Source organism: Gekko japonicus, unplaced genomic scaffold (assembly GCF_001447785.1).
Source record: "Gekko japonicus isolate JY-2015 unplaced genomic scaffold, Gekko_japonicus_V1.1 scaffold53, whole genome shotgun sequence".
NCBI classification, from domain to species: domain Eukaryota; kingdom Metazoa; phylum Chordata; class Lepidosauria; order Squamata; family Gekkonidae; genus Gekko; species Gekko japonicus.
Window position 1 is genome coordinate 2,352,383 of NW_015162474.1, and position 14,642 is coordinate 2,367,024.

Consider the following 14,642-nt stretch of genomic DNA (forward strand, 5'->3'; position numbering starts at 1 on the left):
GCCAGAAAAAAGACTTCTTCACTCAATGAATAATTAGACTATGCAATTTACTGTCAATGGGTATAGCGATAGCCAGTACTTTAGATGGCTTTAAAAGGAGATTAGCCAGACTCATGGAGGATAGGTCCATTAATGGCTACTAGTAAAGAGAATCTCCAGAGGCAGTATACCACTGAATACTAGTACTAGGAGGCAATATCAGAAGGCCTTGGCTTCTATGCTCTGCTTGTTTGACCTCTTGATTGGCCACTCTGTGAAACAGGATGCTGAACCACTAGTCTGGTCTTCAAAGAGCATACCTTCTGTTCTCGTTCAACAGCTGACATTTGAAAAGTCCTGCTTGTCTTGTGTATATGGCGCTCCCTTAATGAAACTAAACACCTTTATACAAAGGCCTGTATACACTGATGTTCATATGGAACAATTACGAACACAGTTCTATTAATTTCAATCAATACAGCAAAGAAGTGTGTGCAAAGAAACGCACATGCAGATCTTCCAGCCTTCATTTAAAAAGAATGGGCTAATCCTTGGCACTAGGGAAATTCCATGTGCATGTTGGAATTCCCAGTCCCACTGGAATCACTGCATGTCTGCGTGTGTGTATACATAATAAAAATCATTGACTGCAGAAAGATGTTTTCCCATGATCTTTAGGATAAAATACCTGAATATTGCACTAGTACAAAGGTTCTTATTTGAACTTCTATGAATAAACTGCACATATTGCTTTAAACATAATATATATTTGTAAACTCGTTCATGCAAAATTAGTGTGCACAACAGGGAACGGTTTACTCTTTAAAAAGAATGTTTTTACTTATATTTGCATTTATAAACTGTGCCCAAGTCCTCTGCACAATAATAAGTCTTACACAGAATTTTTTCCTGTCTATCAGCCGAATCAATTTACGCAGTGGAACAAGAAGACAAATGGTTATACAAAACACGGTGGATTTTTGGATCAGAGGAAAAAAATGGAAAGGAAAATAACAGTCACAAATTTTTAACTTTTTAATCCTAAACATTACAGGGCAAACAGATGATGGAATTTATTTCCATACACCATTTGTTTCAACCTTTTATTTCTATTTACTGTGTGTCCAAATCCACTAAAACATGAGTGGCTTACAACTTTTGATTTATGGAAATACATATTCTGGAATAAATGCTAAAAAAGCAAACAATGGGGAAAAGCCAAACTGTCTCCGTAAAAGTAAAGTGGAACATTGTGAAGTTTAGATACTTTTCTGTTTTGCTTTTTTTTTTAACTTGTCAATTCAGTGCATTGTATGGTTCAAATTAATGGTCCCTGCTTTAAACAAGTATCTAACTAGTGTCCATTGATTCCAAGTTAGTGGATGATGAATCTTTTTGGATACTTTCGAAGATGGCTGCAAGCTCAGGATTTGAGCTTATCTGTGACTGAAATTCACTCATTAGCGGACTCTTCTCTGCTTCTGGAATGGTTAATAATGCCGCTACTGCCCTCATAGCAGATCGCTTCAGTTCATCTTGTTTTTCAAACTCTTGCTTCACAGAGTTTGCTTTTACCTGTTATTAAAAAGAAAAGTGACGATAATAAGCTTAATATACAAATCAGCAGTGAAAGCAAATTAAAAAGCTATTCAGATTTACATGTGTCGCACAAGGCAGAATGCAGTGCTATTCAGCTATGGCACAATGCTAGCCCTCAGAATACTGAACTATAAAATAGTTACATACCAGTTACAATAATTTAAAGTGAAGGAGGAATATCTACTAAAGACTGAGAGTTGTATTCTATAACTCCCATTTAGCCTTTCAAGGGAGAAAGGCCTCCTCCAATGAAGAAGGGTTTTCTTGACAAAAGGAAGTCATTGATCACATATACTTAAAAAATGATAATTTTAATTCTGTATCAGAATGTTGGGAATGGCATGACTATTGTTTTCATTAAATATTGTGAGTATTGTTATTGTTCTGGGGGGGAAATCAGTTTCAATAAATATTGGAATAATACTATCAATTTAGCAGAAATAGCAATCATGACCCTTTCTGAACCTACAAAAGGAAATTAAAGTAATAATTTTAAGTGCCCCCCCCCCAACAGCAACGGCAGCAGCACTAGCAGCTGTGGGGAAGGGAGGGAGATGAAGAAAGTGAATCCTGGACTAGCTAGTCCATGGCACATTTAGACACCCTCTAAACTTTAAAGAGCCATTGACTTCAAATGGGTGATAGACCTGGTCTCCAGAGTTTGAAGGCTAAGTCTACTGCCCATGGAAAATAATGGCCCTTCAATGCACCATGGACCAGCTGTGAACAAGTGAAAGGCCTACCAACCTGATTCCAGGTATTTCCCATATTTATTAGGTGCAAATATTGGAACTGAATATTTCAGGAGTGCCTTTCACAGTACTATATATAGCTGATCTGATCCAATCCAGACACTGTATTGGTGCAGCAACATCCAATTGCATACCCCCCGTCATAGGATGTTTTCCTCTGCTAACGTTTTCTGCAATCTTGAGGTTCTTTTGGACATGTAGCAGAAAGCAGACAGCTTGCTTTTGCCCCAGTCAAGGAGATTCATATATCTAGCAAGCAAGCACATTTTGAGTCTGCTCTTCATACAAGGAGTTCAGGATGGCATATATGGTTCTTTCTTTCCTGTGGTATCTCACAACAGCCTTGTGAGAAAAATTGGCTGAGAGAGTGTGTGACTGGCCCAAGATCAGCCAGTGAGAATTTGGACTTTGGTCTTTCAAAGTCCCAGTCCAAAACTCTTATTACACCACATTGGTCCTTTAGTCTATTTAGCATAAACTAAACAAAGAACTGGAGATTTAGCAAGATTATGTATGACAAAACAACAAAAATGGCTAAGTTCTTTGTTTCCTCTAATACACAAGAGAAGAAGAGTTGGATTTATACCCCACCCTTCACTCGGAGTCTCAGAGTGGCTTACAATCACCTTCCCTTCCTTGCCCCACAACAGACACCCTGTGGGGCTGAGAAAGCTCTGAAAGAACTGCTCTTGAGAGAACAGTGACTGATCCAAAGTCATCCGGCTGGCTTCATGTGGAGGAGTAGGGAATCAAACCTGGTTCTCCAGATTACAGTCCACCACTCTTAACCACTACACCAAACAGCAGGGAATAATGTAGAAGTACATGTCAAGAAAGAATAATGCCTTCAAAAGGTCATCATCACAATTTAGAATTTGTGACCAAAGCCAAACACACTAGTGTTACACACAGGTTTTAAAGAACAAAAGCCGAGTCAAATTTAATGCAGGTGATATAGCTGAAGACACCGGAATGCAAGAACAACCTAAACGGGCTGCTGCAACTTTAATATGTATGCTTGCAAATGCAGAGCCAGTTCAGTGTAGTGGTTAAGTATGTGGACTCTAATCTGGGAGAACTGGTTTTGATTCTCCACTCGCAGCTGCTGGATGACCTTGGGCAAGCCATAGTTCTGTCAGAGGAGTTCTTGAAAAGAGCAGTTTCTGTCGGAGCTCTCTCAGCCCTACCTACCTCACAGGGTGTCTGTTGTGGGGAGGGGAAGGAGAAGGAGTTTGTAAGCCACTCTGAGACTCCAAGTGAAGGGTGGGGTATAAATCCGATCTCTTCTTCTTCTATTTGTCTTCTAACATACAGAAATAATCTGACACATTACCTTGGTGGTACATGTTGCCCGTAATGGTTCAACCAACCTATCAAGTCTCTGCAGAACTGCACTTGGACATAGAGTAGATAATCTCACCAACATTAAAAATGTTAGCATCTGGTTGGGAGAGAACAAAATTAAATGATTGTTACTATTTTGTTAATTTTAGATAATTTTAAGTTAATTTCATACATTTTTCTTGTGCTTCCTTGATGAGATGTTGTCTGTCCTACTTTATTACACTTTATCTGTTCCTCATGAGAGTCTTGAAGCTGCAGATCTCTCCCATCATTCATTTCATGTAACTGCTACATCTATTCCAGTTCCTTACACTGGGACTCACAGCCCTTTCTCCCAGCTACAACTCCTCTTCTTCTACTCCCACCATCCATTATTTTGGTCATAAGACTCTTTTTAAAAAATATCCCACCCACATGCATCTGATGAAGTGAGCTCTGACCCACAAAAGCTTATGTTGAAATAAACTAAGTCTTAAAGGTGCCACTTGATGCCTGTTCCATTTTATTTAAAAAGAAGATTCAGCACCAGCAAATTTTACTTGACTAAGGCTAGAATGAATACATTTTGGAAGAAATAAAACTTTTCACAAGATTATATCCTTACTCGCTGATTGGACATTCTGATGCTTTCCACATTGTCAAATTTCTACTAACAAATTAACTGGAAATTTGCCTTTATGGTCACTGGCCTATAATCAGTATCTTCTCTTAGGTTACATTAGGCTATATTCCATGGCTGGGACTTCTAGGGCTAGCACAACCTCTCTATCTGATCATATCTTTATTGGATGTCACTGGTGTTGTAATCGCTTACCAATAGAAAAACAGAAGGGAACCAAAGGAAATTACAGAGAAGAATAAAAATCAGAAGTTCAGTCAACCGTTTATTCGGAAATTAGATGTCCTAGGTGGTACATTTCTTCAGAGGCAGAATAAAAAGTATAAAATAAACTCTAACACAGGAGTCCTCTGTTGTAAGCCTACATGATTTTCCCCACTGCAGCCAAGAGACTGCCTTCTCACTTAAGAGAACATTTTTTAAAAAAGACTTATTTAACCCACGAGGAATAGAGGTAGGTTGAAATGTCAAATGGCCCAGTTTCTGATAACATCAGCTTTTGTTATTTAATAATAGTTCTAGAAATGTCTGCATTTTCATTTACTCATAGAATTTATTTTAATAACTCTTACCTGACATTGTGTTTACTTTAGTTATTTTTAGTAGCTGCCTTTTAGGTTCATGTGACAGAAAGACAAATTAATACACACACACAAAAATAGGAACTAACCTTGATATCATAGTGATCCTTCAAACCATCTTCAACATGGTTTAGGAATTCAAAGATGTCTAGTCTATCCAGGCAACTATCTAGAAGAGTGTACATACACTCAAAAGCAGCCTTTCTGATATCCAGGCCATCATCAACAGTATGCTTAAATGGTCCCATTTCCACCTGCAAATCAAATCAGAATGAGCATCAAGGCATACAAGCTTTTAATTAAATCATTTAAGTAGGGATTTGTTGCCATTTATGGGTTGCCATTTAATCAGCAATTAATACCCTATCAACAGCTTTCATGAGATGTGCTTATTGCAATTATTGCTCTCTCTCGTATCAGTATCGAATAGTTTTACTATGTGTGTTTCAATCAGAAGAAAACTTGGGGCATCTGATAATCCCCGATGTCTTTTTAATATACTGGTTTTTCAACCATTTTAGAATTAATCTTGAAAGCATAAATGACACAAGTTCTTCATGGTCAGTTTTCCAGAAGGATTTAGCTTTTAATATGTTGTTGAAGGCTTTCACGACCGGAGTTCATTAGCTGTTGTAGATTTTCCGGGTTGTATGGCCGTGGTCTTGGCACTGTAGGACCTGACGTTTATCCAGTAGCTGTGACTGGCATCCTCAGAGGTATAACGCAGAAAGATGGAGTACTCTGTATCAATTTGATACTCCTTGACACAGAGAGCACTCCATCTTTCTGTGTTATACCTCTGAGGATGCCAGTCACAGCTACTGGATAAACGTCAGGTCCTACAGTGCCAAGACCACGGCCATACAACCCGGAAAATCTACAACAGCTAATGATTTAGCTTTTATTTTCTACGTACTAATTACAGGAAAAAAATACTTTAAAAGTACTGGAAATTCTTTGGTACCACTGTTTTTTCACAGTGTAACTTGGTTTACATACCTCTCTTATAAGCTCCTTTCTCACTTTTGTTTCATTATAAAGATGAGGAAGCACAGTATCTAAAAGGTCCCTTATTAGTGATGGTTTATTGTGTGCTGCTGAATTAAATGTTACCAGAGCTACTCGTCTTACATTAAGATCTGGATCTTCCAATGTTTTTAGAAAGTCACCTGCAATGATTAAAAGAAGTTATCAACATACAGTTTCATCATTTGAGTAACTTATTAGAACTAAAGGTATGTTATATGCACTGGCTTTATTTCATCTTCATAAAAAGCATCATGCTAAAAAACAGCACTAGATTACTATGCCACCTCATTGCCCAATAAAGACACCATGCAGAAACTGCTTTCATAGCCTGTAACTTCCACTGTATCTTCCTTTCAAAGCTCTTATTCCTAAACTAACTTTGTTTTTTAATCTCACCTGGTTTGCCTACAGTTTTGCAAAAGCGAAGCAGCAATTAGGTTTGCTTTTAACCTATAAGTTGCCATTTTAACCCAGGCAATTCATCAACTTTGCGATCTGTACTAGCCAGTTCTCTGACATGTGCTTCTAAATTGCATTCTTCAAGAGACTTATACCCTCAAAGAACTGGGGGAGCATACATATGGGGTACCTTTTCTTCATGTTTCCCCAAAGATGCTCTATAGAATAGTTAAAAGGCTCTGAAGAGAGCACCATCTTTTCATTAGAACACAAGGCACCATGCCTCATACATTAATCCTATAACTCAGAAAAAAATTCAAAGACATTTAACAGGAAAGAAAAGACACTATAAATGAAAAGCAACAGATTTTCCAGTTTGTCTGCCAGATTATTCTTCCTTTTCCAGCCATGAAAAAACCAACACGGAATACTGATCAATAACTCTATAAAACCTCACCAGAATGAACTACAGTGTTTAAACACGTCCATTCTTTTAAACGTATGGAGATCCATGTGACCTTTTACTTGCAAGTTTGTCCTTGTATCTTGAAATTATTTGCTGCACAATAGTGTACACTGCTCTGAATCATTTATGGAAAGGCAGGACACAATGCTATAAACAGCTTTCAACAGATTATTTGCTTCAAACTGAATCATCCTTAGCTACATTGTGTTCTATGAAATACTCTAGTAGCTACATTACCTTTGCTAAACTATGCCTGAGAAAATCTCAGATAATATATACCAATGCCTAAGAATTTTAATTTTTCCCCTCAGTCCAGAACTATCATCTACAGGGGTCCTCAACCTTTTTGGAATTCTGACATCGTAGTGAGCACAACCACAAAATGGCTGCTGAAGGAGGTGAAGCCAACCACACAATGTCAGGGAGTAAGGTTAGGCATAATTCTAATAGCAACCCTTAAGATTTTCAGGCAGCAGAGATACTTTAACAGGATGCCTTTGAAAATGAACATATTGTTTTATTCTTGCATACATAAAGTTTACATTCAGGCACACAGTGAAGAACGTTGTGCTGTGTGGCAGCTGCTGTGAAAGTAACATTTTTAAAAATCTGCAAAGCAATCGTATCTCCAATGAACAATCAGAAGCCTTACTTTCAAAAGCCCCCATCCACTTTCTAAAAAAACACTTGGCAGGAACCAGGAAAGTTGTCAGAGGACACCATGTTAGGGACCCCTAAATCTACAGATCCACTATTCGTTCCTTAAAAGCCTGACATTGGCACTTAAGCAATATTAAATATATTTTTATCAACTAGTTTCTGTGCTTTGTGATTTTTATGACAAATTGCTTGAAAAGGGTACAATTTTACTTACCTATACAATTTTTTAGAAGTGGGTCAATAGGCTGTGGATGATCAGAGATAGTGAACTTCACAGCGGTGACCACTGAACTCCGAGCATATGATGATCCTAATACCAAAGAATTAACACAATTAACACAATGTTTTCTATTTTCTCTATACTGCAATGTATTATTAAAATGACATCACTAATATTATTACAGATAACTGATTATTTTATCTGCATCTTTCACATTTTTAATAGCAGAAATCTACCTATTTATTCATTCAAAGAGGTAGTTAAACTCACAGAAGTAGCCTATGCCAACCCAGCTGATGTTTTTTAATTTTTTCTTTAACAGCTGACCCCCTATGTCATGTTACAAACTGTAATCTCAAGCAAACATGAGAATGGGTTATGAGCAGTTTCTGTTTCTAATAATCTGCTTTTAGCTCCTGCTGGGGAGAATGGAAGGGTATAAACAAAATAAATAATATACTTTAACAGCAATCAAGAGCAATGTTACTAACACAGAATAAACAGATATCCACTTTGGAAGCAAGAGGGATTTTGGCTTTGGCGTGCATTTTGCTGTCAAGTCACAACCAACTTACGGCAACCTCATAGGATTTTCAAGGCAGGAGACGTTCAGAGGTGGTATTGCCAGTGCCTGCCTCTGCGTGGTCTTCCTTGGCGGCCTCCCATCCAAATACTGACCAGGGTCAACTCTGCCTTCCTTCTGAGATCTGACATCCTCAGGACAGCCTGGATTGTCCAGGTCAAGGACACCTACTACATAGTGGTGTCATAATCCCCCCCCCCAACAGAAACCAGTCAGCCTCGTCTTGTGCAAAGAAAAAAACAGACATAAAATTACGGTCTGTCATGTTTGGACAATGAATTTTTATATAGTTTCGTTGTCCAAATATGACAAACCATAATTTTATATGGGTGCCATTATTCCTATCAGGAGTGGACAATTTTCTACTAGAAAGTAGTAGGATAATATCCAGGCAACTATAGGATAGTGTAAAATAATGAGCCTATACTGTCAGCACTTTGTGCACAGCCTTCATTGTCAAAACTATTCTCATAGATATTTAATTTTAAAAAATTCCTTGGATATAAAGGATCTAGTGTAGTTATGTATTGTATTAGAGGATAAGATCTAGTTATGAAAGCAGAATGCAGTTCTAGAAGAAGGGTTTTATCTGAAGGAGAGAAAGGGCCTCCTAGACTACTGCCCCCCAAATTCCTATACTCCCGCAGCCTAAGCCAAAGGTAGACTCCATTGAGTCAAGGAGGCAGGACAGGAATTAAGTGCAATAAAATGCCATTTTATAGTGAGTCAACTATGTTGTTGTGAGAAACTGTCACATCACTATATCTGGGGCTTGTTGTAACTCTATGAGATCTTCCCCAGGCCCAAGCAAAATGAATGACTGTTGCTTCTGGGACAATAATCTGACATTGCAATCTACTCAGGGAAAGTCCAAATAATATATACCTACCAGCTAAAGTATAAGGATGTCAATCGTGACCAAGATCAAATAATTCATACCATAGTATTCCCCAGATTACTATGTATGGATATGAAAGTTGGACAATGAAGAAAACTGAGAGGAAGAACATTGATTCATTTGAAATGTGGTGTTGGAGGAGTTTTACAGATACCCTGGACCACCAAAAAGACAAATAAGTGGGTTCTAGATGAAACCAAACCTGAACTCTCCCTAGAAGCTAAAATGACCAAATGGAGGCTATCATACTTTGGTCAAACCATGAGAAGAATCACTGGAAAATACAATAATGCTAGGAAAAAATGAAGGCAGCAGGAAAAGAGGAAGATGGAACATGAGATGGAGTGACTCAATAAAGGAAGCCATGGCCCTCAGTTTGCAAACTTAACAACGGGGTATTTTGGAGATCATTAATCCATAGGGTCACAATAAATCGGAAGCAACTTGAAGTCACTGAACGCACACATACCAACTGAAGTAATCAGTAAGGATAAACTTATCTCTTACCACCATGAGCATCTCCGTCAGAGTAACTCAGTGGAAACCAGCTATGTTACCTCCAATGGCAGAAAGTGACATACGTTTTAGTGATAAAAGGGATGCTCTTCAGGCCCCAGGGCATTCCTTGACCATTGTGACTCCTAACATTTCTTGTTTCAAGACCAGGCAGTAAATGAAACTGCTATCACCCTCCCCCCCTCCACCAAGCCCTTGTCAAGAACTCCCTGTCAGTCAGTAACCCTCCCCATCTTTCAGCTCATCCTTCGGCTCCGTACCACTTCTCCCCCCTCCCCCCCGTTCCTTCTAGTCCACCTCTTCCCATACCTCTGTCCATTTTACTCTTTTGCTTTGAGCCCCACTGTGTTTCTACTCTCTCCCTCTCATGGGCCTTCTTCCTCCCCACTCTGCAACAATCCCATCTTTTCCTTGAGGACACTGTATATTTATGGGCAGGTTCTATATAGACTAGCCATGGGTGGATACATCTAGATAACATAACTTCTTCCACTAGCAATATGTAATTGCTCCACACTGCATTTTTAGAACTCTGACATGCCTTATGATTTCTCTGCATTGCACTTTGAAATTCATCCTTCTTTCTAGCCTTTTCTGTCAACTGTAGTAGCTAATCAAGTCTGATTCCACTAACTAGAAGTCTCTCTGACAGCACCTAAACAGCCCAAATATGTCCCAGTGTATACACAGACTTAATCCTTCCAAAACATAAAACATTTTAACTGTTCCCACATGGAATTACATACAAAGATACATATTACCTGTACCAATTCTGTACAATCCAGAATTCTCCAATAGCGTCAACTTATTTAGCACCAGAGATTTTGTGTGTGTGGGTAAACTCTTAGTTTCTACTAAAAATGAATAAGCCAAAACCTGTTTCCTCTTCTATATCACTTCATTTGAAATCTACAGCCCATTTTTTTCAGCCTGCATCTATTAGATGTTTATAGGGCCATACTGTAACAAGAGTGAGTTGAGGATGTTGTCTTAAGACAAGACATGACGATACGAATATCTACTTACCTGATGACAAGTATCCTTTGAGGCGCGGAAGTAGAGTCTCTGGGTCTATTAAAGTAAGCTTGCCCAAGCATTCGGCAACAACATTCCTGGTGCCCTCTTCTGCACACTCACAGTGTTTCAAGAGTAAAGACCAGATGTTTTCCACATACGGCTTGAGACCTTGCACTGTTGCAGAGCTAATTATCTCCTTCAAGGAATGGAGCAGAAGGTATTGCCTTTTAGGTTGACTAGTTATTTCTTGTAAGACAAATGGGAGGTATTCGGGAAGGTTGCCGACACTGATACTGCCCAATGCATACGATGCTGCAGATTTTACTTCTTCACTAGGAGATGAGAACGCTTCTAATATTACAGACTTTAGCTCTATTTGCCCACTTAAGTCAATGTGATGTCCAACTTCTCCAAGAGAAAGCAAAGCTAGGAGACGAATGGAATCTGTAGATCTTGAGTTCTTGACATCTTGAATAAACTGACCTACTACTGCTGGTCCCTCTTTAGGGCATGCTCGTGTAAGGGCAGCAACACATTTGGCAATGGAATAATAAGACTGCTTGTGAGTAAGTGCTGTACTCTGAGCGTACACTGGACCCGTTAACATGCGTAATAAATCCATATATCCTAAGTTACTTGTTCCAGTCACAACCAGAGCTTGGAAAAATTCTAGCATGGCACTGAGCGCTCCACCTTGCAACAGAGGTGACCTAACTAGCCCAATAAGTTCATTCAGAATGGAGCCACCAATTTTTGAAAGAGAGGAAGGATAAACTTTAGCTAGTGTTGTCAGAAAACTGATGGCCATTTGTGATACATGCATATCACTCTCACTGATAAGAGGTGGAAGCTCATCCAGGACAGCATCAATCATAGCAGCTGTCAAACTGTCACTGTAATTTTTGATTAAGATATCCAAAGCAGAAAGAGTTCCTAGTTTCAAAGCTCGCTGATTCTTTCTGAGGAAGGAAGCAAGAATAGGGACACCTTCTCCCAAGACTGGCCTTAGATCTATCTTCAGAGGAGAACCAGCTATTAGAGTCAAAGCCTTCACCGTGGTTAGTCGAGTGATTTCATTTTTCAGTCTCTCTAAGAAGATCTGAAGTGTACTGGGTAGGTCAGAACCCAGATTGTCACCAAGATTGCAGATGATTTGGCCCATACATGAGATAGCCCTCTCTTTTACTTCCTGGTCAATGTCAGCAGCTTTCAGTCTCTTGATAGTACAAGTAAACAAATCTTTGATATAAGGATTGGCATCAAAAGAGGAAGGATGCTCTAGAGGGCGAATGACCTTCACAAGCTGTTGGGTAACCAAAAGTGCCTCTGATGTTATCTTATAAAATGGATCCCCAACACATGCAACAACAGGTGGCACTAATGCTTGAACATGTGGATGAAAAACTTGGGGAGTGTGATTGCACAGTATCACATACAAACACGACAAAGCATCTATCTTCAGATTTGAAGAACTTGATTTGTCATTGAGTGAGAAAATTATGCCTGTAAAAGAATAAAAGAGTTATTCCAAAGATTTTAATACACCAAAACATGTTTGCTTATCATAATTGCTCCACTATTATTTAGTCTAATTACAAATTATATATAATCAGAACTTGCACTAAACTAGAGATAGTTTGCTGGTTTGATGTTATCCACTAGGTAGTTAAATTTTATCTAACCTTGCTTACCTACTCTGTCCACTCAGAAAACAATCAAACAAAACATGTACACATGTTCATATATGGATATGCACACACACATTTTACATATATATATTTACTGCCATTATCACTGAAGTTACAGATTCTGGCCTTTTGTGCATCTCAGTGAACAATGATCAGCAGGTACTGATTATAAGGCTTTACCAAGATGCAGTTTCTAAATATTCTAGTTAGGGCTTTCCTTTGTCTAACACTTGCCACTCAGGTGTCACATAGTTTTGATGAAAACTGGAGGTAGTTCTGAGTGAACAGCAATAAGCTTCTCCTCTTTTTCTCTTCATTGCACAAATCTTTATTGTCCCTTTTCTCTTCACTCATCGTTTCTTACTGCTCTTCCACTTCTTTGTTGCTTCTCCTCATCTCTATTAATTCTACCATTCTCTTCAAGTCTTACCAACTTACTGCACTCCTTTGTAAAATTATTATTTTCCTCACAATATTTGACATACTGAAGCTGTGTCATACAATGGATTTGAAAAAACTGTACATATTTGCCTTTACTTTCAAAAAATAGAGATCTACTATCTTTGCAAAAACAAATTTGTCAGTATTAATCCTAGTTCAATTGTAACCGTGTCACAAACTTAAAAAAAAATCTACGTTTATAATTAGCCAGTATTGTTAGTACTGTGTCATCATTACAAGGGACCAATTAGGAACATAATTTTTTCATGAACTTTTCCTATGGGCACATGGAAACAGTGAATGGGTCCAATCAGACATTCCAGAGGATATAAAATATACATGTATAAAGGGCTAATGAATAAAATGCATTCGTATATAAGAACTACAAGTGTAAAAATGTGCACAGTAATGCATCAAAGTAGAAGCAGATATTAAAATTAAGAATTTGCAAACTTTTTCCCCCCTACCTGGGACAAGCACAGGAACGTGTTGTGTGAGGGCCCCAGGAAGCACATTGACCAACTCAGTCAACATGTTAAAACAACACTGACGTGTTTTCACACTTTTTTCCTTCATCTGTTTGTGCAAGGCTTTAACAATGTTGGGAACCTGTAATTATTATATACTTGTTACATTTTCGAACAGTTAGAATAGTCTTTGCACAAGCTACAAATTATGAACTGCTGTTCCATAAATATGGAAACCTCATATATTTACACATAATTAGCCAACTACCTTTGGATTCTGCATTTTGCTGCAGAGAGAACGTTTCTTGGGAAGAGTCCAGCAGCTATCAGAAACAGCAAATATTTCTGAAGACATTCCACAGCTTTATAAACAAACAGCAGTTTTCAGCACAACACTAACATGTCTCCATGAGCAGAAAAGCAAAACTTGTGAAGCTTGTCTGATCAATCAGTAGTGCCTGCTTACAGACAATTCACTATAGTCAGAAACAATGCAGGGCTCTTTTTGTAGAAAAAGCCCAGCAGGAACTCATTAGCATAATAGGCCACACCCAACAGCACTCATTAGCATATTAGGCCACACCCTTGACAGCACAGCACATTAGCATATGAGGCCGCACCCCCATGTTACCAGAAGCGTGGTCATCCAGCCACACACCCCTTTTGCTTCTTATTCTGTTTACCTTGTTGTCAAAACCCAGAGCTTTTTTTGTACCAGGAACTCCTTTGCATGTTAGGCCACACACCCCTAATGTAGCCAATTCTAATGAGTTTCTGCTGTTGGGTGTGGCCTATTATGCTAATGAGTTCCTGCTGGGTGTGGCCAACTCAGGAGCCAGCCGGAACTCCGTTCCTGTGCGTTCCTGCCCAAAAATAGCCCTGAACAATACGATTTGTTTACTGCTTTCAGGAAGTGGTATGAGAGTAATTGTTGCATCATTTTCCATATGTAGTCAAGCAGAGTGAACAATGGGGCCTTCCATGCTACAAAAGATTGACTTTTAATTCCACTAACCTGACTCTGAAGCATTGTCAAAGGTGTCTCTCCTTGCTCCATTGCATCAGGATCACACAGCCAGCTCTGCACCGGCCGAGTTTGTTTTAAAAGAGAAAGATATGCATGGAACACGTCGGCTTTTACATTCTCCTCCCGCTCTTTAAATCTAGCAATTAAAGCAGGAGACACCGTCTTGTAGAACTCTGGTAGCATTTCATGCCGTGTACTGACTACAGCATCCAAGCATTTAGCAGCTGCACGCCTTACTTTCCAGCTCATGTCATCATCATCACTGTATTCATCATCACTCCCTTGGGGGAAAAAATCAGAAGGATACTGGATTATACATACTCATATCTATATCTTACACAGTCTACTCATTACCCC

The 14,642-nt window shown here is 38.8% G+C and overlaps 1 protein-coding gene across 1 annotated transcript in view; it reads right to left on the bottom strand.

The window, feature by feature from the left end:
- Positions 1-1,038: 1,038 nt before the first annotated feature.
- Positions 1,039-14,642, bottom strand: part of CAND1 (cullin-associated and neddylation-dissociated 1) — a 34,719-nt gene continuing 21,115 nt past the window's right edge. Inside the window, exons 8-15 of the mRNA XM_015405723.1 lie at positions 14,274-14,566; positions 13,259-13,400; positions 10,672-12,165; positions 7,643-7,738; positions 5,874-6,043; positions 4,964-5,128; positions 3,664-3,771; positions 1,039-1,554 (exon numbers count right to left, since the gene is read on the bottom strand). Of these exons, the coding sequence (XP_015261209.1) occupies positions 1,330-1,554; positions 3,664-3,771; positions 4,964-5,128; positions 5,874-6,043; positions 7,643-7,738; positions 10,672-12,165; positions 13,259-13,400; positions 14,274-14,566 (2,693 nt within the window). The 3' untranslated portion in view covers positions 1,039-1,329. The remainder of the gene's footprint in view (positions 1,555-3,663; positions 3,772-4,963; positions 5,129-5,873; positions 6,044-7,642; positions 7,739-10,671; positions 12,166-13,258; positions 13,401-14,273; positions 14,567-14,642) is intronic.